Here is a 25979-nt window from a genome sequence, read left to right on the forward strand (position 1 = left end):
CCAACCAACTAAAACCCTAATTTCTCAAAATAATAAGCGATTAGCAAACCAGAACATTTATCCAAATTTCTAACCATGAAAAATTACTTCATTTTATTCTTTCATAAACCATACAACGGCAGAATACGAGGAGATAAATTACCTATCTTGGAATTATGTTTTCTTATCATCTCTTTCACAATCTTGAAATACCCAAATGATAGAAAATTGGTTGCGTAGACTGGTTTCTTGCAAAATTGGACAATAGCAGGATTGATTTGGCAAAAAAAAGGAAAAGGCTAAAAAAGGAATAAATGTTAGTCGCGGCCCCAGATTGTTTTGTCGGAGGGGGGAGGCGGAGACTGAGAGTCGCGGGACAATCCATCTCTGATTAAGTCTTGGATGAAGTTGGGGGGTCTAATATTGCCATCCGAACATGGGCTTAATTATCTCTGGGATATGATCTGTCCATCCGAACGGGCACAAGAGGTATTAATCCAGTTGAGGTTTCACTATCTGCTCTCAAGATTACGGGCCACTGAATATTTCCTATTTCTCAAGAATAACCTATTTTCTGCTATAAGTTTTACTCTCTCGGTCCCAAGTTAGTTGGGAAATTTTTTTTGGGCACCAGATTTAAGAAATTGATTTGTTAAATATTAAAGTTGAGAAAGTAAAGTAAGAAAGGGAACAAAATAAGAAATCAAGTTTTTAACAAAAAAAGAAAATGACTCAATTACCTTGGGACAAACTAAAAGGAAATACGACTCAACTACCTTGGGACGGAGGGAGTAAGAGACATCGATAGACGGTAAATTCAAGATCAACAGATTAAAGAAACAACTTTTAACAACTAAAAACAATCATGATAAAAGTAAACATTCAAGACATAATTTTGAAATGAAAGGCACAACGACTAGGCAAAGAGAGATGTGAGAAGGAGAGGATGGTCCATAATCCATTCATATATTTTGAAAAATTCCTCGATTCCATATTTTGAAAGGTTAGCAAATTTAATCTCAAATTTCAAAAGGTCAGCGAATTGAGACCTATATTCTGAATTTTCTCCCATTTTAAGTAGTCGACATTATATTCGTTTGCTTTACTTAAATAACGGAATGTTGACTACAATTTTATTGAGAGTAATATTATATGATAATTTCAATTAAATCATGTACTTAATCTGCCATTATTAAATGTTTCAGTTATCATTGTCTGTTTATTCAGTAATAATATCTTACTCCACTTTACTATTTCTGGAAGAGCGACCTCATATTTCATTAACTAATTTCATTTATATCCATATTTTAAAATAAATACTCCTTTTGTTTTATGATTATAATATTTTTTTTACCCGTCCATCAATACATATTCGTTTTATTATTACTATTTTTAGAAGTGGATCTCACATTACTAACTAATATCACTCACATGTTATTTTACAATCAATATATGAAAGTAGAATTATATTCCAATAGCTTTTCCTAGTGAATTTATTCTACTAAGTTAAACAATTCCTTGAAATTTAAGCAAATAAAACCTTTATTATTGAAATTTAAGCAAATAAATGAAACATTTATTATTGGAATGAGGAAATACATACAAGTAAAAGTGAAATAAAGTCAATCAGTTTCGTAAATCACCAGGTGATAAAACTGTTAGGCCATCCACAATAGGAATAGCCCAGCAATAGCCCAGTCATAGCCTAGCCACAAACTCCTCCTGCCACATCATAAATAGCTCAGCCATAGCCTAGCCACATCATAAATAGCACAGCCACATCAATAGCCACATCACTAATAACAATTATATAAAAATGAAATAATTAACAATCACACAATATACGGAATTTAATTTACGAGACATATACGTGAAACATTAATAATACTATTAAAATTTTAAAAAGTACAATAATTTTAAAAAAGTACAATAATTTAAAAAAACTACAATAATTAACAAAAAAGTACAATAATTCACTCCTCTGCTCCGTCGTCGTCTCCGTCGTCGTCTCCTCCGTCGTTGTCGGCACCATCGCCTCCGCCTCCGTCAGCACCATCGCCTCCGCCTCCGTCGCCGCCGCCTCTACTCCCGACGGCTTCCCTCCGTGCCGCCTCCAAATCCTCCTGCATGCTTAGGAGCAATGTTTGAAGCAAACTCTTCTCCACGGGGTCCACCGCCGCCCGCCATTCAGCCATCGTCTTGACCATCTGAGCGCCCGTTTGTTGACGCGCGAAGAATTTGAGATCCGCTGTGGATTGGCCAAGGGGGGATGCCGACTGGACCTCCTGGGAACCCCCGGCGACCCCCCTCGCCTCCCGTTGAGCCCGCTTGTGCCCAACCGGGCGAGTTCGGTGAGCGAACGCACGAGGGGTCAGGACCTCCTGGGCCGTCTCGGGGAGGTCGTGGGAACCACCGCTGCTGCCGCTGAAATCACCGGTATAGTTCAGTCGTTGCAGCGTCGACACCTACTCGGAACTTCTTAGAGTCGTTCAGCACAAGATAGCAGTTCCAGTAGGTGAAGTCCTTATACACCCCCTTCAGGGGGAAGGCTTTCTCCGCTATCCTCCTGCAGTCTTCCTCCGTTTGGGCACTGTTCATCATGCGGAGGGCTTTGGTGTACAAGCCCAAAAATCGGGAGACCGCAACCATGATTCGGTCCCACCCCTTCCGGCAATCCTCCCCGGTGCATCGCCCCCCCTCCGGGCAAAACCTCTGGTAGGCTGCTGCTATCTTGCCCCACAAGTTGACGAGCCTCTGGTTGTTCGAAACGAGAGGATCATCGCAAACACTCACCCACGCCTTGGACAACGCGACGTTCTCCGAGTCCGTCCACCTCCTCCGTACCAAGCTGTCGTCCTCACCCGGCTGCGAGGACTCGCCGACCCTCTTCCCCTTGCTTTTCTTCTTTGGGGCGCCACGACCCCGCCCTGCTCCCCCCGTTTGAACGGGAGCATCCGGAACACCGAAAAGATATAACCCTAACTCATCGAAGGAGAAAGTGTCAAATTGGGGCAACGGCTGCGCCTCCGTTGGGGTCGATGTGTGCGACGAACCAGTCGAAAAATCAAAACTGGGGCGATAGACGTCCCCCGGCGCCCCCTTCGTCCATTGCGTCGCCGGTACCCCCCCCCCCCCCCGGCATCCCCTGTGTCGCCTGGGATCCCCCCGTCGTCCACTGCGTCGCCGGTACCCCTCCCCCCCGGCGTCCCTTGCGTCACCTGTACCCCCCGGGCATCATCTGCATCCCGGGTGCCCACCCCGGCATCGCCGGAAACCCCCCCGGCAGACTCCCCCCTGGCTGGCATCCCGGGCATCATCTGCTGCCACGGGTACATGTTCTAGTATGGTGGCATCTGACTCCATCCACTTCCCACGGGGACCGGGAGAGTTTGAGCTTGAGACCCGCTACTCCCTGAAGTAGGCTCGTTGTTGAGATCCATTTACCGTTGTTGATCTTGTACAGAAATTTAGATAGAGAGAGTACTCGTTAAAACAAGTGGTGCGAATGAAAATGGCGTGCAAGGCGCGTATATATAGTGTTTCAAAAAAAAATTCGCGCTAGGCGGTGCGCTAGGCGATCCGGACGCTGCAATAGCGCCGAGCGGATCGCCCAGCGCACCGCCTAGCGCCACGGAACCGCCGAGCGCTAGGCGGTTTTTACTTCCGGAAATGGCTGGGCGGTTGCAATAGATCGCCTAGCGCACCGCCTAGCGTCGGCGCTTGGCTAAGCGGTGCGCTTAGCGCTATTGTGGATGGCCTTATGGAGGAGTAATTCTTTAAAAAATTCTCAAAAAGTGCATGAATGCATTCGTGTACCAATGTGTATGCTGAATGGTTTTGAGTAATTCAAAATCACGTTACTCCATATTCGTTCGATTTGAAATATTATATTTCATGATTAAATATGTGTTATATTTGTTCATTAAATTAAATCTCAAACTTAATCCTAGATGAATAATTATATCCCCTTCAACAAAAATAATCTCATAATTTAATCTTAGATAGATAATTATATGATAATGAGTTATAGCAATCTAACGACATCTACGTGTATTTTTTTGTTAATGTAACACGATAAAATATACACATAATTTTTTTTGTGTGTGTGTGTGATTATTGAATATTATGGAGACCAAATTACGTTGTGGGACTAACACAAGATCATGTAGCATATAAATTTCAGCCATAAAAACGCACTGGGATTTCCATGCAATAGATTGTAATCAATTCAACTTATATAGTTCCAATCCAAAAATCTTTGATGTAAATTTAGTACTCCAAAATAAGATGTCCAAAATTTATTACGTTAAGTCTCACTTTGACTTAGTATGGATTTTAAGAAACGAGAAGAAAAATTGGTGAAAAAATTTTATGGAATAAGATCTACTTTATATATATAAGTTTTATAATGGAATGTGATTTTAATGATTTAGTGGAGTGTGGATCCACTTATAAAAGTAAATAAAATTTTAAATTGTGGGCTTCCCGAAATGGCAAATTGAGAGTATTATTTTTTGCTCGTTGAGATCATTATTCAATTTTATTCATTATGAGATAGAATCTCAAAACTTAATCTTAGATAGATAATCATAGGATAATGAATCATAGACAACCCTTCTAACTAAATTAATCTCACAACTTAATCATAATCATATGAAAATGAATCATAGTAAATAGACGGACGCCTATATAAATAGGAGGATACTGTGTATGTTTTTATTCATCGCATAGTAATATATTTGGCTTAGCTTTTAAATTGAATTGTTAGCAGCCTAGTATTTGGCTTAGGATAATGATGTTGTGGGTTGGAATGGTTTTGCTCTCGTTGTTTTTGCCTATTCATTCTCAGACTGTTAACAGGTAAATATTTTTGTTCTTATTTTATTTTTCTCTTGCGACTTGTCATTATACGAGAGAATTATGTGAGATCATCTCTGTGTTGATATAATACATATATGTATTATACTTTTTTAAGGATGCAAAATTCGAGACGCAAATAGGTCGAATTTTTTTAAAAATAACAATATTTTAGGATGTAAAAGAAAGCATTTGTAAATTACAGACAAATTAATTTAATCTTTTATTTTTTTAGAATGTTTCCATTTGCGTCCTTTAATTTTAATTGTGACACCAAAAATAAGGACACTTTTTGAAACGTTGATGGTATATATAGAAACACAAATTAGCTTCCTTATTTGCATTAAAAAAATGTCTTTAACGTTTTTTTAAAAAAAATTGTTGTAGTGACATAAATATTTGTAAAAGTCGTGCATATGTGAGACATGTCGAGATTTAATTATAAATATATATAAAATCATAATTATGTCTTGGTAATATTATCTAAATTCAAATCTTAATGGTGTGACAGAATAATTATAGTGGATGCATTTAGTATTTCTTTTACTTTATTGACAAATTAACCATGGATTTTTTATTCTTTTAATTTCCGCTTCAATAATATTTGAACGATTTCATGCAGAGGAATGGTGGTGGATTTGGCATCTCAGGATGAGAGAGTAACACTTGTTGAAGGTGGTAATCATGTGAGTATGTTTTTAAATTAGACAAAATTGTTAATTAAATTTAATTTGGATTAGAATGAATGAATTAATTAGAATGGATCATGCGCAGGTTGAGATGAGTAATGGAATAGTTAGCATTACATTGACCTCACCGGGTGGTTCAATCACCAATATAACATATCAAGGAAGTGACAACTTGCTTCAAACTCAAGACAAAGAAACAGACAGAGGGTATAGTAATATTCCATAATTATAATTTGGAAGATTATATCTCATGATTAAATTTGTATTATATTTGACTCATGAGATTGAATCTCATGACTTAATCCTAAATGAATAATCAAGTGACATCTCCTACTAAATAATCTCACAACTTAATTCAGATAATATCTTGCTCTCTCCTACTAAATAATCTCACAACTTAATTCAGATTATATCTTGCTACTATTTTAGTTAGAAACCGAACACCATGATAGTATTAAAATGGTTTTTTTTATTTATTAAGATTGAGTGTTGTTGTCTTATATTAATATTAGGCATTGGGACGTTGTTTGGAACGAGGCATCAAGCAGCATTGGCAAAACTGACAAGTAAGTAATCATATAATCATAATACTAAATCGAATTAATGTATTAATACTAACTAATATTTTTGTGCAGCTTGGAAGGAACAGATTATAAGGTGATATCGCAAAGTGAAAATCAAATTGAGATTTCATTTACCGGAACATGGTCTCCTCCTAGCTCACTCGCCCCATTAAACATCGATAAAAGGTTGAATTATACTACTCCATAAATCTAAAATATTTTATAAAATTATTGTTAAAAGGCTTTCTTTTTATTCAATTCTGAGTATTGTCACGGATTTACAATGTTCTATATAGGGAGGAGCCTCTACAAAATATGGTAAGATTTACCCTAGTACTCGTTTCCTTATTGCACGGTAATTACAATTAATTTCATATCTCCGTGAATATTTGCTTGTGATTTGGTTCTTCTTTGATTTCTTTCCAACACTCCCCCTCAAGTTAAGTGAGGGGATCATCCAAGCTTAACTTGCCCAATACTTCGTGAAAGCTTCGAGAGTCCACTGCTTTGGTGAGGATATCAGCTAGCTGGTCTTCTGATCTGACAAACGGTAGTTCCACAATTTTGGCTTCAATGTTGTCTTTGATGAAGTGTCGATCGACCTCAACATGCTTCGTTCGATCATGCTGTACTGGGTTCTCAGATATACTGATAGCTGCCTTGTTATCACAGAACAGTTTGCAGGGTCCCGAAGTTACCAACTCCAACTCGGTCATTAGCCTCTTTAACCACAAGATCTCAGTCAATCCACTTTTGATCCCTCGGAATTCTGCTTCAGCACTTGACAATGCTACCACCTTTTGTTTCTTGCTTCGCCAGGTGACCAAATTTCCACCAACGAATGTGAAGTACCCTGCGGTTGACTTTCGATCATTCGGGTTTCCAGCCCAGTCAGCATCTGTAAATCCGTATATGTCCATATGACCATGTTTCTTAAACATCGCCCCATGCCCCGGAGTTCCTTTTAGGTATCGAACGATCCGCATTGCTGCTTCCCAATGAGCTGCCTGAGGTTTGTGCATGAATTGACTCACAACTCCAACTGCGTATGCAATGTCAGGCCTTGTATGAGACAAGTAGATCAGCTTACCAACCAAGCGTTGGTATCTCGTACGATGAGTAGGTTCTGCTCCTTCTACTATCTGTAGCCCATGATTCTGCACCATAGGAGTATCTGCTGGCTTGCAGTCCAGCATCCCCGTTTCCGCTAGCAGGTCGAGCACATACTTCCTTTGGTTAATGAAGATCCCCTTCTTCGATCTCAACACCTCAATTCCCAGAAAATACTTTAGTAATCCGAGATCCTTCATCTGAAACTCTGAGAACAGGTTCTGCCTTAACATCTTGATTTCTTCCTCATCGTCGCCGGTGAGGATCATATCATCCACGTAGATGATCAGGCAGGTGATCTTTCCTCCCCTCTTCTTTAGAAACAGAGTGTGATCAGAGTTACTCTGTTTGTACCCATACTTCTTCATCACTTCGGTGAATCTCCCAAACCATGCTCGAGGAGATTGTTTCAATCCATATAGCGTCTTCTTGAGTTTACACACTTGTCCGCCCTTGAAATCTTCAGAGAACCCTGGTGGGGCTTCCATATATATTGGCTTTGAAAGTTCTCCATGTAGAAATGCATTAGTAACGTCGAACTGGTGAAGGGGCCACTCCTTGTTGGCCGCAATAGAGAACAGGACTCGGATCGTGTTCATTTTGGCTACTGGGGAGAACGTCTCTGCATAGTCAACCCCATAGGTCTGAGTGTACCCCTTAGCTACTAACCTCGCCTTGTATCTTTCAATCGATCCATCAGGTCTCCTCTTAATGGTGAAGACCCATTTGCATCCTACGGCTCGCACTCCTTCTGGTTTGGTACATATGTCCCATGTTTCACTTTTTGTCAGGGCATTCATTTCCACCATCATTGCTTTCCTCCAATGGGGTATCTGCATAGCCTCTTCTGCTGTTTGAGGTATCTCTTCTTCTTCATATAGGGCGGCCGTGAATGCTTTAGCCATTTCGGTGAGATTGGCTTTAGCAAGGTTGGCTACTGAGTATCTGCTTTTAGCCCCGATCTTCTCCGGACTGTACCTCCTTGGCGGAACTCCTCGAGTACTGCGGTGAGGAAGAATATACCGGCCAGTGTCTCCATCGACGGCAGTGACTTCCTCTGTGTCAGAATTGTCAGCGGTAATAGATGTATTCTCAGGATCGGATTCAGGAGTTACCTCAGATATCACTGGAGGAGGATTGGATGGAGGCGCGGTTGGCTGAGGAGGATCTACAGCAGACATGACCTGCTCGGCGGTGACGCTAGCTTGTTCTGTTGGTTCCACGGTGGAGTTGCTTAATTGAGGCACCAACCAACTTGGGGGTCCATTTACATTTCCTAGGCTATTCCTAACTTCATCATTCTCCCCCTGACCCCGAAGCTGGGTTTGGTAAAAATACTCGGACTCAAGAAAATTGCAATTCATAGTGGTGATTATTTTCCTAGATGACGGATCATGGCACCTATATCCTTTCTGATTTATCCCATACCCAAGAAAGACACATTTTACAGCGCAGGCAGAAAATTTAGTTCGTTCGTGTTTTGGGATATGCACATAGACAGAACAGCCAAAGATTTTGAGCGGAAGAGTGAGGGGTTCAGGGACCTTTGTTTGTTTCGTGAGGACTTGGAGAGGTGTTTTCATATCAAGCACTTTGGTGGGAAGACGGTTTACCAGATAGACCGAGGTAGCTACTGCCTCCGGCCAAAGAAATTTGGGGACATTGGAATCAAAAAACAAAGCTCTAGTTATTTCAAGAAGAATTCTATTTTTTCTCTCAGCTACCCCATTTTGTTCTGGCGTATAAGGACATGAGGTTTGGTGCACTAACCCGTGTTTTTTAAAAAAAATTTCCATGTCTTTGTTGACAAATTCCCTCCCGTTATCCGACCTAAGGATTGACACTGTTTTGTGAAATTGTGTTTGAATCATTTTAAAAAATATGACAAATTTTTCAAACACTTCAGATTTATTTCGCAGAAAATACACCCAGGTCATACGTGTGCAATCATCAACAAACAGAAGGAAATATTTAAAACCATGATCACCATTAATAGGCGCAGGGCCCCACACATCAGCATGAACTAGAGAAAAAATGTTTTTTACTCGTGTATCATTGGATTTAAACGACTGTCTATGATTCTTAGCAAAAACACACGATTCACAAGAAATGTCTTTTAAATGCGAAAATTTGGGAAAAAGCAATTTAAAATAACCCGCGGATGGATGACCCAATCTTCGGTGCCACAACCAAGCTTCCCTACTAGCAGATCCGTGAGCAAGCATCGCAGCGCCACCTTGATGAGCTATCTCGTCCACATAATAGAGTCCTTGACGCTCAGTGCCACGCCCAATTATCCTCCTCGTCCTGATATCCTGTAACACACAGAAATTCGGGTGCATCAGTAGAGTACAATTCAGCTCTTTAGTCACGTGACTAATAGACATCAATTTGTGAGACAATTTTGGCACATAGAGACAATTCTTAAGTTTCAGACTCGGAGTAATTTCAATAGTTCCACTTCCATGCACAGACGTAAATTCACCATCAGCAGTTTGAATCTGACTTTTAATTGTCCCATCAAAAACAGAGAAATCTTTCCTTTCATGAGTCATAGTATCTGTGGCCCCACAATCAAAAATCCACTCACTACCCGTATTACACTGCGAATTTTTCGCCATGCAGGCAATATGTGTGTTTTCAAGGGGTGCAAAGTAATTAGGGCTAATAAATGCATTTTTCGAATTTGGGAGGGTGTTTTTCGTATTTCCAGGTTTCTGGGAGCCTAATTGCAAGGTATCATGAATCTGGGGGCCTAATTGCAAAGTATGGGGTAAATTATGCAATTTTAATGTTTTGGGGGACTTAAGTGTAGAGAGTGAAAGGGGGTTAGGGTTAAAGAACCCTAACCCGGTACCTCCAAATCTCTCGCCGCCTCCTCTGTATTCCGCGACCGCTGCTTCCCCAGCCGCCCCGCCTCTCGTTTCCGGTCGGCCGTGAGTGCTGGTGGCCTCGGAGTTGCCCGCTCCAGTCGCTGGGAGCGTACCTCCATCGTTCTCGGTTACTCCAATAGCCAATCTCGCCTTGGATTTCTGGTTTTCATCCCACCAATCCGGAAAACCGACGAGAAGAAAGCACGACTCCTTGGCGTGCTTGTGCTTTCCGCAGTGAGAACACCAAAGCTTCGATTTGTCGGGCTTGAATGGCCGGCGGTTTGGGGCATTTGGCGTTCCCGTTCGGTATTGTGGTGGTCCGCTTCGTTGCTGCTGGTTTCGGGCCGAAAAACCGAGCCCGACGTTGCCCGATGATGATATAGCGTCGTTGATTGCACCGGTGTTGGAGTTGATGTTTGTTGCCGGCATAATTCTTAGCCGTGCGGCTTCTCGTCTAATCCAGCCGTATGCAACCTCCGCTGAGGGCCATGGTTGATCCTTGAGGACTTCTCGTTTCATCTGGTCGTACTTTAGATTGAGGCCGGTCAAAAACTTGAATAGCCGGCGTGTCTCGATGTATTTCCGGAACTGCCCTACTCCTTTGTCACAGCACGTGACCGGTTTTTCTTGACACCGGTCCACGTCGATCCAGGTTCCGTGTAGGTGTCGCCAATACGTCTCGAGACTTTGTTCTCCTTGTTTAATGTTTTCCGCCTTCTCCTCCAGGTCGAATAGCAGGAACGGATCCGAAGTGGCTTCGAAAGTCACGGCTAGGCTCTTCCATAGCGCCTCCGCCGTTTGGTGGTGAGCAAAGTCGATGACAATATCGGTCTCGATATTGTCAAGGATCCATGAGAAGACGATTAAATCCGTCTCCTCCCACTCCGTGTAGCCAGCCGCCCCTGGTTCGGGTGGTGGCGGGCTGCCGTTGATGTGGCGGAGTACTCGTCTACTCCCGATTTGGATCTTCATGAGTCGGCTCCATATGGAGTAATTCGTCCCGTTGAGCTTTACTGCCACGGTCACATTCTTGCTGACCCGTAGCTTGTGGTCGTCTTGAACTGGGGGTTTGGTTTCGTCGGCCATGGCTTAATCTGCCTTTAGGTCGAGAGAGGTAAACAAAGGCTATGATGAAATTATTTCTGAGCCTTGCTCTGATACCATGTTAAAAGGCTTTCTTTTTATTCAATTCTGAGTATTGTCACGGATTTACAATGTTCTATATAGGGAGGAGCCTCTACAAAATATGGTAAGATTTACCCTAGTACTCGTTTCCTTATTGCACGGTAATTACAATTAATTTCATATCTCCGTGAATATTTGCTTGTGATTTGGTTCTTCTTTGATTTCTTTCCAACAATTATGAATTGAAAACTTCTTTTCCTTTTCTAGCTAATAGTATTTCTTGGCAAATTAAATAGATATGTGATGCTACGTGGGTCCCCTGGATTCTATACATATGCTCTACTCGAACGCCTTGAAGGGTGGCCTTCTTTTCTTATACAAGAAGGAAGAATTGTGTTCAAGCTTCAGGAAAATAAGTACGAACAATTAAATATTTAGAATATATATGTAAAAAAGTATATAATACTTAATTATTGAATCTCACTTCATTTATGCATAGGTTTCACTACATGGCTATGTCTGATGAAAGGCAAAGGTTTATGCCAATGTATGAAGATCGCAAATCTGGCGAACCACTTGCTTATAAGGAAGCCGTTCTCTTGAAAAATGCAACTAATCCCGAATTCAACGGAGAGGTACGTAATTAAGAAGTATTATACTCCATTCGTCTCCATTTTGGTCTGTCCTATAAAATTAGTCAACTTCCACATTTCAATTACTTTTTCTATTTATCTTTTTTCTATTTTGACATTAAATCGGTGACATTAGTTGAGATATTTGATAGACAAATACATGATAAAATGTATTCGGTGGACGATAAATACTTGTACTCAGGTGACAACAGTGACAACACAGTTCATGGATGGGTTAGCAATGACAAAGTCCCAATAGGGTTTTGGATGATAACTCCAAGCAATGAATTTCGGACAGGTGGCCCAATCAAACAAGATCTCACATCTCATACTGGTCCAATTCTGCTCTCTGTAAGTAGTTTATTTTACAACTCCATTAATTTTGAAACAAAATACTGTGGTACTATGCTACCAACTAATTACCTACCTACCAACATGTGTAGATGTTCATCAGCAGACATTATATTGGGACAGATATAGATGTCAAGTTTGAAACTCAAGATAATTGGAAAAAAGTTATTGGTCCAAATTTTATCTATCTCAACTCTAATGCTTCTGCACTAGCAGATCCTTCTATTCTTTGGAACGATGCTAAACTAAGGGTATGCATTTATATAGTACTACAAATTTTTAATAGTACTATAAATAATCACACAATTATGTTTCTAGACTTTATTTTGAATATGGTAGAGAGAATTGTATTTATGATTCGTCTTTGGGTCGATTGATCATCAGCTGCAAAAGGAGGAAGCGGATTGGCCGTATAATTTCCTACATTCGAACGAATACCTCAAATCAGATCAACGGGGATCTATTACCGGTCAATTGCTAGTTCATGATCGGTACGATTATATATAAATGGCCTTTGCTATTTTTATGTTTTGTCTAGTTAATTAGCTTGTTATTTTGACGTTGATAGGTTGGTTAGTGAGCAACCTATGCCGGCTGGCTCAGCTTATGTGGGATTAGCTCCACCCGGGGCGGCTGGGTCATGGCAGATTGAGAATAAGGTTATTTTGAGCTTGCACTTGGGAAAAATGCCAATTAATTTTCATGTGATTAATTGTCATATCTTTGGTTTGGATTTTAATTAGGGGTATCAATTTTGGACACGGACCAATGAAGAGGGAAATTTTGAGATCAAGAATGTGATTCCGGGAACCTACAACTTGTTTGGATGGGTTTCGGGAGTTGTAGGAGACTTTAAGCATGTATCCGACATCGCCATCAACCCTGGATCTAGTGTCAAGGTTGAAAACCTAGTGTTCGATCCCCCGAGAAACGGTCCAACTTTGTGGGAGATTGGGATTCCAGATCGCTCTGCTGTCGAGTTTTTCATCCCGGACCCTAATCCAAAATTCAAGCTTCATCCATACAAACTTTCCATTCAAAAGTAATTATTTCTTCGTGCAGATACTGTACTACCTCATTCCCTTATAAAGAGAAACTATTTCCATTTTAGATCGTTAGAAATTTTCTAAACTTTGTATTCTATGACTTGAATGCTCTTAAATTTCTTATGTTCACAGGTTCCGACAATACGGGCTTTGGGATCGCTACACCGATTTATACCCTAAAAATGACCTTGTTTTCACAATTGGGACTAGCAACTATAAAACAGATTGGTTTTTCGCACATGTTACAAGGTAACACTAGCTACCTTGCTCTTACTACTTTTATTTTAACTAGACTACATATATAACTATTAGTATTTCAATATAGGAAAATGGGAGAGACAGAATATGCACCAACAACATGGCAAATAGTGTTCAACCTCAATACCGTCGACAAACAAGCAAATTACACTCTCCAATTGTCCCTCGCATCAGCCACTGCACTAGATTTACAAGTACCTTCTCATTTTTCTTACCATCAATCAATTTTAATTCACTATCACATACTCATAATTATATATTTATATCAATCTTGTTTAATTTAAGGTACGTTTCAACGATCAAATATCCCCTCCACATTTCGAGACGGGATTCATAGGTCGTGACAATGCATTAGCAAGACATGGGATTCGAGGGCTGTACCGTTTCTACAGCATCCCGGTACAAGGCCTAAAACTTGTTGTGGGAGAGAACAAGTTATTCTTAACACAAGCAAATAGGAATGGTTCGAAGCTTGGACCCTTTAATAGTATCATGTACGATTATATCCGTTTAGAAGGCCCAACGCCGATAAATGTAGGAGTAGCACAGCAGAAACAAAATATGTAATTAATTCTCTATTTTATTTATATCTAATATTGTTTTCGTATTTTATTATGAAAATCACTTCACTTTTAAAATAATCACATCTCGATCTGATTTGATTATACATATATTGTTTCTCTCTAATTGATTCAGGGAATTAAATAAAATGGAAATAAGGCAAAGAATATGTACTATATAATTTTATTTGTCCATTAGATGTAATTAATATTTTATTAATGCTTAAATTTACTCCTATTGAATTAATATTGTGACTAATGTGATATGATCATATAGCATTAGTGAATTGTATATTTCGCACCGAACTAATATTAAACGTGCATTTATTCTTTCTCATCCAAGTTTTAAAGCAAACCTCCCCAAATATAAAGTGAAGTCACAGTTAACTTTCATTTATTTCCACAATTAATTACCGATAGATTCATGCATTAACTACCTCAGTCAATTTTTGTACAGTTCAAACCCATTAGGCAAAAAATAAAATAAAATAAAATAAAAGGATACTCTCTTTTTTAATTTTCTTATTCTCCGTTTATTTATTTATTTTATGGCACTCTTTCGCATTCCATATGTTTATAGAAAAAATAATTAGCATTTGTCTATTTCCTGACTATATGAGTGATATAACATCGAAACATAAATTTAAGGATGTTTCGATTGATGACATCCTTTAATTATGAATTTATTATTAATCTCACTTGTTTAACGTATGAAACTATTGTAACAAAAATTTATCGTAGTTATTTCAGTTCTTTACCAATTACTTCTCTTTCAAAAAATAAAAATAAAAACAGACGAAATCTAAGCAAATGAAAAAATGGGTTTTTAATCTGTGCATTTGCATATATTTTTCAATCCTGAGCATCAATTCTGGAAAATCGATTCCACATATCAACGAGAGCTCAACTTCTCAACTCCAGCTTCGCGTAGAGCGTGACACTGTAAGCATAAAATCAACTATATCTATCTAAATTTTTTTTGTGTATTAACAAACACGAATATTATAAACTTTAGTTTCCTCCTATTTTAGTAATGTTTTTAGATTTTTGAACTGATGAGAGATTGAATTTGTAATCCATCTTTATGTCTTTATTAGTTGTGTTCATATTTGTGTTGTAACTTAGAATTTTGTTCTCTGTCATGGAGTGTCAATTGTCATTATGAAATTGAAAAGAGTGATTTTTACAGGTGGAAATTGATAATGGCATTGTAAAACTAAGCTTAACAAATCCAGGGGGGCTCATTAAAGGTGTCGTTGGAAATATCCTTGAAGAAGAGTTTGTTGATTCCGTCGAGGGTCAGTTTCGTCCTTAAAAAATAGACTAGTTTTACCATTTAAGGTCGTCCTCCAAAATTAGACCAAGTCTAAATATATAAAGTTTTCAACAAATAATAATCGTACACATCATATATACTGTGGACCAAGCAACCCACTAACACTCCTTTCACTACCTTTTCCCATTTCTCTTACTTTTTCTCATCTCTCGCTAACGCTAACGTTACCAATTGCACATTAAAATCCATGTCATTTACAAGTTTGTCTATTTTGATTAAATAACGTTACCAAGCCTCAAAGGAGAGGTGACAACCCTAATTAAATATTTTGATTATGATTTTGTAGCCTGTATACTGATGACGTCATCTAGGTAGACGACAAGTACCAGTACTCATGTGACAACAAGGACAACCATGTGCACAGGTGGATTGGCTCACGGCCCCAGGTCGGATTTTGGGTTGTAACGCCGAGTGATGAGTTTCGACCAAGTGGTACAATGAAAGCGGATCTCACTTCTCATGTTGGCTCTACTTCGTTAGCTGTGAGTAGTGCATTAAATCAATTGTTGGAAAAACCATGAATTTTGATTCAATTCTGGTTTTAACAATAACATTAAAATTATGTACTCTCTTCATCTCATGAAAATAGAGACTTTTTTCTATTTTGGTATGTCTCATACCAAAAATTTAGTTTATTTTACTAATTGTGCATTAAAACACACTTCGTTCTAAAAGTCTCTATTTTTATGGGATGAAGGGAGTATATATTTTAAAATTATGTATCCAATTTTAACTCATCAATGTGGACTAAATTTTGGTCATGTGATACAGATATTTTTCAGTACACATTATGCGGTCCTAGATATGGAGTGAACTTAGATGCTGGAGAGATATGGAAAAAGGTTTTGGGTCCAGTTTTTATATACCTAAACTCGGGGTCAGACAATAACCCTAAAACTCTTTGGTAAGATGCAAAAACACAGGTAATAGTATCAAACAATGAATTAAAATTGTTGGGTTTTTCGATATTTTGTTGAAGTAACTTGTAAGAAACGCAGATGAACTTAGAAATGAAAAAATGGCCGTATGAGTTCCCATCTTCGGTAGACTTTTCTGATGCAAAACAACAAGGAGAAATCAACGGCTGATTATTGATCAACGACAAGTACGCTTCTCCTTTTCCGGATGTCGTAAGATCAGCTTACGTAGGGTTGGCTCCACCTGGACCCCTCAGATCCTGGCAATCTGATTCTAAGGGCTATCAATTTTGGACACGAACCGACTCTGATGGGCTCTTTACCATCGGAGGAGTTCGTGCAGGTGTCTACAATCTGTACGCTTGGGTTCCGGGTGTCATTGGTGACTTTAGATGCGATGGATATGTCGTGATCAAGCCAGGTAATGTCTAGTATCACTACAAAAAAACTTATTCTTTAAGGACAAAAAAATTGAGACACAATTACTAGCGTTTGAAAATATTTAAACATAACTATAATTTAGGATGCAAAAGAAAACATGTTGATGGAAAATTATCTTAACTTTTTTAATTTTTTAGGATACTTTTATTAGTGTCCCATAATTTTTATTGAGACACCAACAATAAAGACACAAATTAACAGTCTTTAATAGTAAAATGTCCATAGCCGTTTTTTCTTGTAGTGTATGCTCTTGCAAAAACTAATTTATGTTTTTAAAGTTACAAATTGCTAGGTAAATCAATGCGTGTTATCTTACCAACTAACTGAGTTATGATTCATCGTTTGTTTTGCAGGGAGTAAAGCTAACTTAGGGGATTTTGTGTACACACCTCCAAGAAACGGGCCGACACTAGGGGAAATCGGAATCCCTGATCGCCTGCTGCCGAGTTCTACGTCCCCGATCCTTCACCTAACTATACAAACAAGATATTTCTCAACGGAAAAGAAAAGTAAGTTTGTTAAACACTTGAAAGTCACATGGTACTATCTTGTCTATAAGATCAAGGCTGATGTTAATTTCATTTCATTTTGTTGATCAATCCAGGTACAGACAATACGGTTTATGGGATAGGGTTTATGGGATAGGTATTGATACGAGTATTTCTATTATTATTAATCATAACTGAGTTATGATTCATCGTTTGTTTTGCAGGGAGTAAAGCTAACTTAGGGGATGTTGTGTACACAGCTCCAAGACGGGCCGACACTAGGGGAAATCGGAATCCCTGATCGCACTGCTGCCGATTTCTACGTCCCCGATCCTTCACCCAACTATACAAACAAGATATTTCTCAACAGAAAAGAAAAGTAAGTTTGTTAAACACTTGAAAGTCACATGGTACTATCTTGTCTATAAGATCAAGGCTGATGTTAATTTCATTTCATTTTGTTGATCAATCCAGGTACAGACAATACGGTTTATGGGATAGGTATTGATACGAGTATTTCTATTATTATTAATTTGTTTAGATATTATAGGGATTTAACATATATTCTTTGTTTAGATATTGTAGGGATTTAGCATATCTTTTTGTATCCACACATATTTATAATATGTGTGGAGTATTCCATAATATGGAGTCGATCAATATAGGAATTTATCCATTGGCTCACTATTTTGTGCTTCAAGAAACTATCATCAACGCTGCCGACGAGAACCTCTCTCGCGCCCAGCACCCCCCCTCGACCGACGTCGTCGCCGACCCAAACCTCTTGGGCGCTCGACGACTACGGTCTCTGTTTCTTGATTGTGAGGATTCCGACAGTTAAGGAAAGGCATTCCTTAACAACTGGTGCTTTCATCGGTTCTCACCCTCCGCATCCATTCACCCTAATTAGAGGTCAATTTCTACGGCGAAGAAAACACACCCACATCATTTTCTTTATATTGTCAGTTCTTCACCATTATCACCATTGCCACCTCTTGCATCCGTAAAAGACTTTGAGATGCCAAATTTGGAAGACTCCTATACAACCAAGTTGTTTGATCGCATACATGCTGCGATTGACAATTTGGAGACCCGGTTGGACATAACCAATCGACACATTGGTAAACTTCGTGAGCCTCCGCTGCCGGAGCCTCCGCCTCATCAGACTCCAGACCCGATGTACTCGCAGCGAACCCGCCGCTATCTGCCCCACAGTCAGTCGCGGCCTAGAACACCTCCTTACACCTCTGGGCCGTCATCGTATTTCAGCCCAGATATGTACGGCCCGCAGCCGTATTCTTGTTCAGACTGGGAACAACTTGGAGTGCTCAGCGACTACTACAAGCCGTCGCACGAGCGCTCTAATTCTAGCCGGTATTCCGTCTGACGGAATGCCTACCGGCCACCTGGAGGGCTCAGCGACTACTACGAGCCGCCACACACGTGCTCTAATTCCAGATGGTATTCCGCCCGACAGAAGGTCTACCGGCCTCCGCGCAACGCCTTCACCTCTGGGGATCAGTTCGCGGAGCAGGAACGACCACTCCGACAGCCGCATTACGCTCGCCAAAGCCTGAACTCGGGTTGGTCTTCGCCAGAATCGCACCAGCAGCCGTTTCTGCTTGCGAAAAACCAGACTTGCTGGGATCTGCCCTCCTAAACGTCCGGTCGCCGTGTTGGAAAGATTCGCGCTCCCCCGTTGCCAGAACATCCACCACAGCTGACTCCCCCAAACCTGTTGTGCCAGCAGCCCCAAAACCGGAACCAACGCCCCACGTTCCCAAGCTCTCGTACCCCCACACGCCCGTAGCTCGTGCTCGACCAGAAGCCACCGCTATGGTCAGATCGTCAGCTACAGCAGCCAAGTACAACATCGACTATTGAGCTTCCTCCCTACGCCGCACCGAGCCCTTGCCAGCCCTTGCTATCGATGTCCGTGAAAGCTCCATTATGCGCCTCTCCTCGTCAACCGCAAGCGGGTGTCTCAAGCTCAAGGAATAAGGAGTGGAAAATTGACTCGCACGATGGTGAAGAGAAGAGGGAAGAGAAGTCGATAGGACTTAGTAATGTGTGGAATCAAAAAGAGATAAGGAAGGAGAATGACTCTATTATCAAAAGAGAAGATGAGGTCAACAACACCTTTATGAGGCTGATCGAGAAAGAGATGAAACCTGAAGCTCTTGATTCTAGTTTGGAGTCGAAAGAAAAGGATTTAAGTATGCATCCTGAAAAGCAGAGCAAAATCGCGAAGATGGACAAGGCTGCTTTTGAGATACAAAAGTACAACCTTGAAGAGGAAATGGAAGAGAAGAGAAGGTTATTTGAGGATGAGATTAGAGTCAAGACTGTAAAATTGGTTACGAAGAAGACCGCAATCAGCTACACAAAGAAAATATTGAAAAAGAGAGGGCAGTCTTGTGCGTTTGATCCCGGAGGGACTCTTCGTGGTGTCATGGTTCCCACCTTGAGGACAAGGTGGATTTTAACTGTGGGGGAGTTGATACGCGTATTTCTATTATTATTAATTTGTTTAGATATTATAGGGATTTAACATATCTTCTTTGTTTAGATATTATAGGGATTTAGCATATCTTTTTGTATCCACACATATTTATAATATGTGTGGAGTCTTCCATAATATGGAGTCGATCAATATAGGAATTTATTCAATTGGCTCACTATTTTGTGCTTCAAGAAACTATCATCAATGCTGCCAACGAGAACCTCTCTCGCGCCCAGCACCCCCCCTCGACCGACGTCATCGCCGACACAAACCTCTTGGGCGCTCGACGACTACGGTCTCTGTTTCTTGATTGTGAGGATTCCGACCGTTAAGGAAAGGCATTCCTTAACAGGTACACGGATGAATATCCTAGAAATGATCTAGTTTATACAGTTGGAAAGAGTAACTACCAAAAAGATTGGTTTTTTGCGCAGGTTAATAGGTAGTACTCCCTCCGTCCTAAGGAAGATGACCCCTTCCTTGGGCGGCACGTGATTTTATGTAATTTTATTTTGTGTGTTAAGTGGAGAGAGTAAAGTAAGAGCGATGGAATAAAGTAGAGATAAAGGGATTTCCATTTTAAGTAATGAGTCATCTTGATTGGGACAAACCAAAAAGGAAAGTGGGTCATCTTCAATGGGACGGAGGGAGTACTATATTTTCTATTTTGGTTGATTATTCTTTTTTAAAGGTTTTTATTATTTTTTTTGTTGGTGCTAAAAAAGGCGTAGCTCTTTACGTTAAATTACGAATGTCTAACAAATTTTGACAGGGAAACACCAATAACATTTTTTAGAAGCAGTTTAACAACCTCTCTAGGTGGAAATTGAAATAAAAAAAATTCTGCATTTAATCTAAGATTATCTTTAGCGAACTAGGCAGCTACCTGATTAATTTTCTTTGATATGTATTTTCAAGTCTAATTGCATCATTTGATGTATAGCATGGATTAAGTCATTCATTTTACTCCTAATATTTAATACACAAAACTTTCCTTTTAATTTGTGATATTTTGCAATATTTTGCAATATTAGTGATAAAACTAATTTGCAGGAAAACAACCAAAAATACCTACGAAGCAACAACGTGGCAAATAAAATTCAATCTTAGAAATGATGTGGTGAGGACAGTAAACTACACACTGAGGATAGCTCTTGCGTCTGCTACCATTGCCAACTTACAAGTATGATCCATCTATTCTACGTACTAACTTCAATTAGTGGTTTCAATTTACTCCCTTTGTCATAAAAAAACTAAAGACATTTGGGACAGCACACGAATGAACGCATAATTGATAACGTAAGAGAAATGAGGAAAATGATAGTTAAAATAGTGGTTAGTGGATAATGATACCATATTATTATTAGTGTTTCATGGTGAGCCATAGTGGTATAAGTTATAAATAAATTGATATATATGGGTAATGAGTTTGTAGGAACTTTTCATAAATAAAAATGATATATTTTTATAGGACAAGTGAAAATGGAAAGTGTCCTTATTTTTATGGGGATGCAGAGAGTATTAAATACTTTTGTTGGATATTTGCAGGTAAGAATCAACAATCCAAAGAGTAAGCCCTATTTTAGGACAGGAGTTATAGGCATTGACAATACAATAATCCAAAGAGTAAGCCCTATTTTAGGACAGGAGTTATAGGCAGTGACAATACAATAGCAAGACATGATTCATGGGAGATATTGGCTATTTAATGTGAATATATGGGAAAAAATGATTATCAAAGGAAACAATACAATCTATCTCCGGCAATCAAAAGTCGGCAATCCTTTCACCGGAGTTATGTATGATTATCTTCGCCTAGAGGGGCCGCCATCTTTTTAATTTATGAAAGCTATAAATAACCGCTTTACTGACTGAAATTTAAATATCAGGAGTAGATATTACTCCCTCCGTTCCATAATATGTATCCCACTTAAACCTGACACAAGTTTTAAGAAATGTAAAAAAATAGTGGGTTAAAAAAGTTAGTGGTACGTGAGTCCTATTTTTATATATATTATTATTTTTATAATAAAATATAAGTGGAATTGAGTTAGTGGAATATGTGGACCAGTACCAAAAGTAGTAAAAATGAAGTGCAATAATTAATAAGGGACTAACCAAAATGGAAAATTAAAAATTAAAAAAGTGAATTCAAAATTAAAAAAGTTTGACTATCCAATATTATTTTATTCGAATTTGGAATTGTGATAAAGAAATCCAAAATTTTATATCGCTATAGAAATCATTATGTTATATAATATCCAATAATTATTGGTAATTTTGGTATTCTTTTCTATATTTCTAGAGACACCACGCCGTTTTGCTGAGGCGTGTAGGGTGCCGTTAGCTCTCTGCGTATCCCATTTCCTCACAGTAGCTTGTGAATCCATGACCTAGAAACTCACCACCATGATCAGTACGAAGAGCATTCAAGTTCCTGTCACTATGATTTTCCACCAACACTTCAAATTTCTTTAAATGTTCAAATGCCTCAGATTTTAATTTCAAGAAATATATCCAACTCATCCGAGTGTAGTCATCATCAGTAAATAGCAAAAAATATCGACTTCCACCAATATATTCGGTTTGCATTGGCCCACATAAATCAACATGTACTAACTCCAAAATATGTGACGCTCTCCATGCCTTCCCCCGGAGAGAAAGGGCTGCCTGCATTGGTTACCATACACACACCCTTCACAAAAGACATGTTCTCCAATTTTTGGCAATCCAATAACCATCTCATTTTGATTTAGGACCCTTAGACTATTCACATTCAAATGCCCATAACGAAAATGCCACAGTCTAGTTTCATTGTCACTTTAAGCCACTAGTGCACTACCAACAATGGCACAAGTCTTTTTATCAAACACAATAGAATATCCACTAGCCATCAATTGACCAACACTTAGTAAACTATGGGCTAAGCTAGGCACATATTGCTCATCTGGTATAAGTTTGACATCACCTTAAACAGTTTTGATAGCCACTGCACCTCGGCCTTCAGTAGAGACTTGTTTATCTTCTCCAAGACGCACTCTCCATTTTTGCTTCTCATCAAAATCTTTGAATAATGACCTTGACACGGACATATGATTTGAGCACCCGCTGTCCACGAACCACATTCTTTCATTTGCATCAGCAACTATATTTGTGTGTGCCATGAATAGATTATTTTCCTCTTCCACTTTCTCTGTGAAATTTGCCTTTTGTTCATCTTTTTTGCTTACTCCAACAGAAAGCTTCTTTGTGTCCATTCTTCTTGCAATAATGACATTGAATACCTTATATGTTTTGACGTCCCTCATCCTGGCGTCCGCGTCCTCTGCCACTGCCACGTCCTCGGCCATGAAATCCACCGCGAAATCCGCCTCTACCGTATCGGCCTCCTGAATTTTCAATCTTTCCTCTATAAAAAGAATCTCCTTTTACTTGAAATGCCTTCTCTTCCACCTTATCACAAGGTTTTCTCACCCTGGTTTCATGGGCTAACAAAGAACTCATCAATTCATCAAATGTGTAAGTGGACAGATCCTTTGACTCCACAATGGCAGGAATAAGATAATCAAAGCTTTCACTCAAACTTGTTAAAACTTTACCCACAACTTGTTCATCGCTGATACTTTCACCATAGGATCCCATTTGACTGACAATTTCAGTCACTCACGACAAATAATTCTGCACAGTTTCTTTCTCACCCATCATTAATTCAGCGAAACTGCAACGAAGCGTTTGCAATCGTACCTTAATTACTTTCTGATCACTCAAATGTTCCTGCTTTAGTATTTCCCATGCTTCATGGGCTGTATTTGTTGCCGAAATCATTGGAAATATATCATCTTCCAACGCAGACTAAATGAAGAACAAGGCCTTAGCATCTTTCTTGCGATTCTCCCTCAGTGTGCCGGATTCTGTTTAGTAAAACCGTTATCCACCAAATCCCACAGTTCTTGGGATTTGAACATAGTCTTCATTTTGAACTCCATAGATGATATTTATTTTCCCTAAAATTTGGAATTTGGGACTGTGAAGTAGATGTTGTTCCATTGCCTGCCATTTTTCCTTTTAATTTGGGTGGGGATCAAACATGGAAATATTAATCTCTCTGATACCACTTATTGTGGTATAATCATATCAAAGTAAAGGATTAGGCTGGAAACTTCTGTTCTATTATTGATAAAACACATATGTACAAACGTAATATACAGCAACACTTTATAATGCTAAGAATAACTACTTTTCCTAACTTGTATCCATAACTGATATCCATAACTTCCATAACTGACATTATCATAATCTAATAATAACCAACTCCTAGCTTATCTAATATTTATAGAATAATTGAATCAACTTTCAACAGGAGCAACAAACTCCTCCCCAAACACAGTTAGAAAAGAAAAACTACGACAAGTAAAAAGTACCATAAAACCATTGTCAAGAAAGCCACGAAAAGCTTACCACCTAGCCTCAGGTTGACACGAACCTGCCCACTTCATGTCTTCCTTCAAATTATCAAGAATTTATCCGAACAAGAAGGGAAAATCGTGACACCAACCCCGAGTCCACATGCTGAGGCGCCAAAACAACATTTTTTTTCTCAAGCTCCCATTTCGGATTGAGGCCTTGGAAACCAACCTTATTCCTGATATCCCAAACTGTCCAAATAATAACGTAGAACAGTGACAACCAAGATTTCATATCAAACTTTGTGAGCAGTGTACCACGCCATGAGAGTAGATTTGCCATTGCATGGTTTGAGATGCAGTACGAGATACCCCATTGAGAGCAACAAAAATACCACAAGCTGGAGGAGAACTTGCAGCTGAAAAGAGATGCTCAATAGTCTCTCATTCCTCCTTGAAAGGGTACACCTATCATCCTCAACTCGTTGGATTCCATGTCTAAAGAGACGATCGTTGGTGTTTATTCTTCCATACTTATTCTTAAAAAAAAAGGCCCTTAAGCAGAATCAGTTGTAATGATGGGAGAAGGAAGTACCATTTTATCAATTAAATTGTGGTTTGCAATTACATATGCTCTTCTAAAATGAAAGAAAAATAATAGAGATCATGGTAAGATACCCCCGTCCCATAAAAATATGTGCACTTTCTATTTTTATTTGTCCCACAAAAAGATGTGCATTCCATTTTTGAAAAGTGAAATCAATTTAATAATATAGGTCTAACTATCCAATAACACTACTTTAACTAGCATTCTCATTCTGTCTCTTACTTTACCATACCATTCTGCTCCTCTTTCTTACTTTACTAATTTTATCTTAATTCTCGTGCCATACTCATTGCTCATATTTATAATATAATACACACTTACCATTCTAAGATTCCTTTTTTTATTAGTAAGGTTCCTTATTGTATTAGTAAGGTTACAAACACATATACAATGGCGGAATCAGGGAGGCGGCCTCCGCTCCCTCTTGGCCATCCGGAGAGCCTAAATATCTTTTAGGATAGTGTTAAAAATAGTAAAATCGCTCCCACCATGTGTAGAAAAATACTTTCTCCATCCCTGAAATTTATTAACTATTTCCTTATTAGTCTGTGTCTAAAAAATATATACTTTCTAATTCTAGAATAGTTAAACAACATATTACTCCTACACTTTATTTTATTTACAACTTATACCATTTCAGTCTGTTCCACAATAACACAATAAGAGTCCTATTTTATTTTTACCATAAATGATAAGTAGGCCTCACATTCCACTAACTTATTTCACTCTTATTTTCTTATAAAACTAATATATACATATATATATATATATATATGTGGTTGTATTATATACCAAACTAGTTTAAAACATTAAACGCCAAACACATCATTATATAATAACGCGGAGTTCATTACAACTTTATTTGTAGTTCATTATAGGGAATTCTGAGATTTAAAAACAATTACATCATCATGCATAGTTTAGAAATCTGAAGTTCATTATAATGAACTCCAGGTTATCATATAATGATGTTGTTCGGCGTTTAAGGTTTATGAGTGGTTTGGTATTGATCACAGTCATATATATATATATATAGGGTCATGATCTATGGCAAACACCTCTTAACCATATAACTAGAGAACAAATAATAGCCACAAGATCAAAAAAATCAAGGGCTAGTATTAATTTTCGAATTTAAGGAGAAATTAGTTATCCCAATCATAAATTTACTCCACAATAACAAGGCGGGGGTATAATAGTCATTGCATAGCCAAAATTAGATTTCGTCTGCAAATTGAATT

At 38.9% G+C, this 25979-nt stretch overlaps 1 protein-coding gene and 1 pseudogene across 1 annotated transcript; both read left to right on the plus strand.

The window, feature by feature from the left end:
- Positions 1-4771: 4771 nt before the first annotated feature.
- LOC121770426 (rhamnogalacturonate lyase-like) lies at positions 4772-15900 on the plus strand. Its single transcript, XM_042167155.1, has 16 exons — positions 4772-4839; positions 5459-5522; positions 5611-5732; positions 6038-6091; positions 6161-6274; positions 11493-11612; positions 11696-11830; positions 12005-12179; positions 12272-12430; positions 12564-12681; positions 12774-12838; positions 12923-13221; positions 13358-13474; positions 13551-13677; positions 13769-13882; positions 15691-15900. The coding sequence occupies exons 1-16, from the start codon at positions 4772-4774 to the stop codon at positions 15898-15900; spliced, it is 2061 nt and encodes a 686-aa protein (XP_042023089.1).
- A 477-nt stretch (positions 15901-16377) lies between these two features.
- LOC121770428 lies at positions 16378-20917 on the plus strand (annotated as a pseudogene).
- The last annotated feature ends 5062 nt before the right edge of the window (positions 20918-25979 follow it).

Source organism: Salvia splendens, chromosome 16, assembly GCF_004379255.2.
Source record: "Salvia splendens isolate huo1 chromosome 16, SspV2, whole genome shotgun sequence".
NCBI classification, from domain to species: domain Eukaryota; kingdom Viridiplantae; phylum Streptophyta; class Magnoliopsida; order Lamiales; family Lamiaceae; genus Salvia; species Salvia splendens.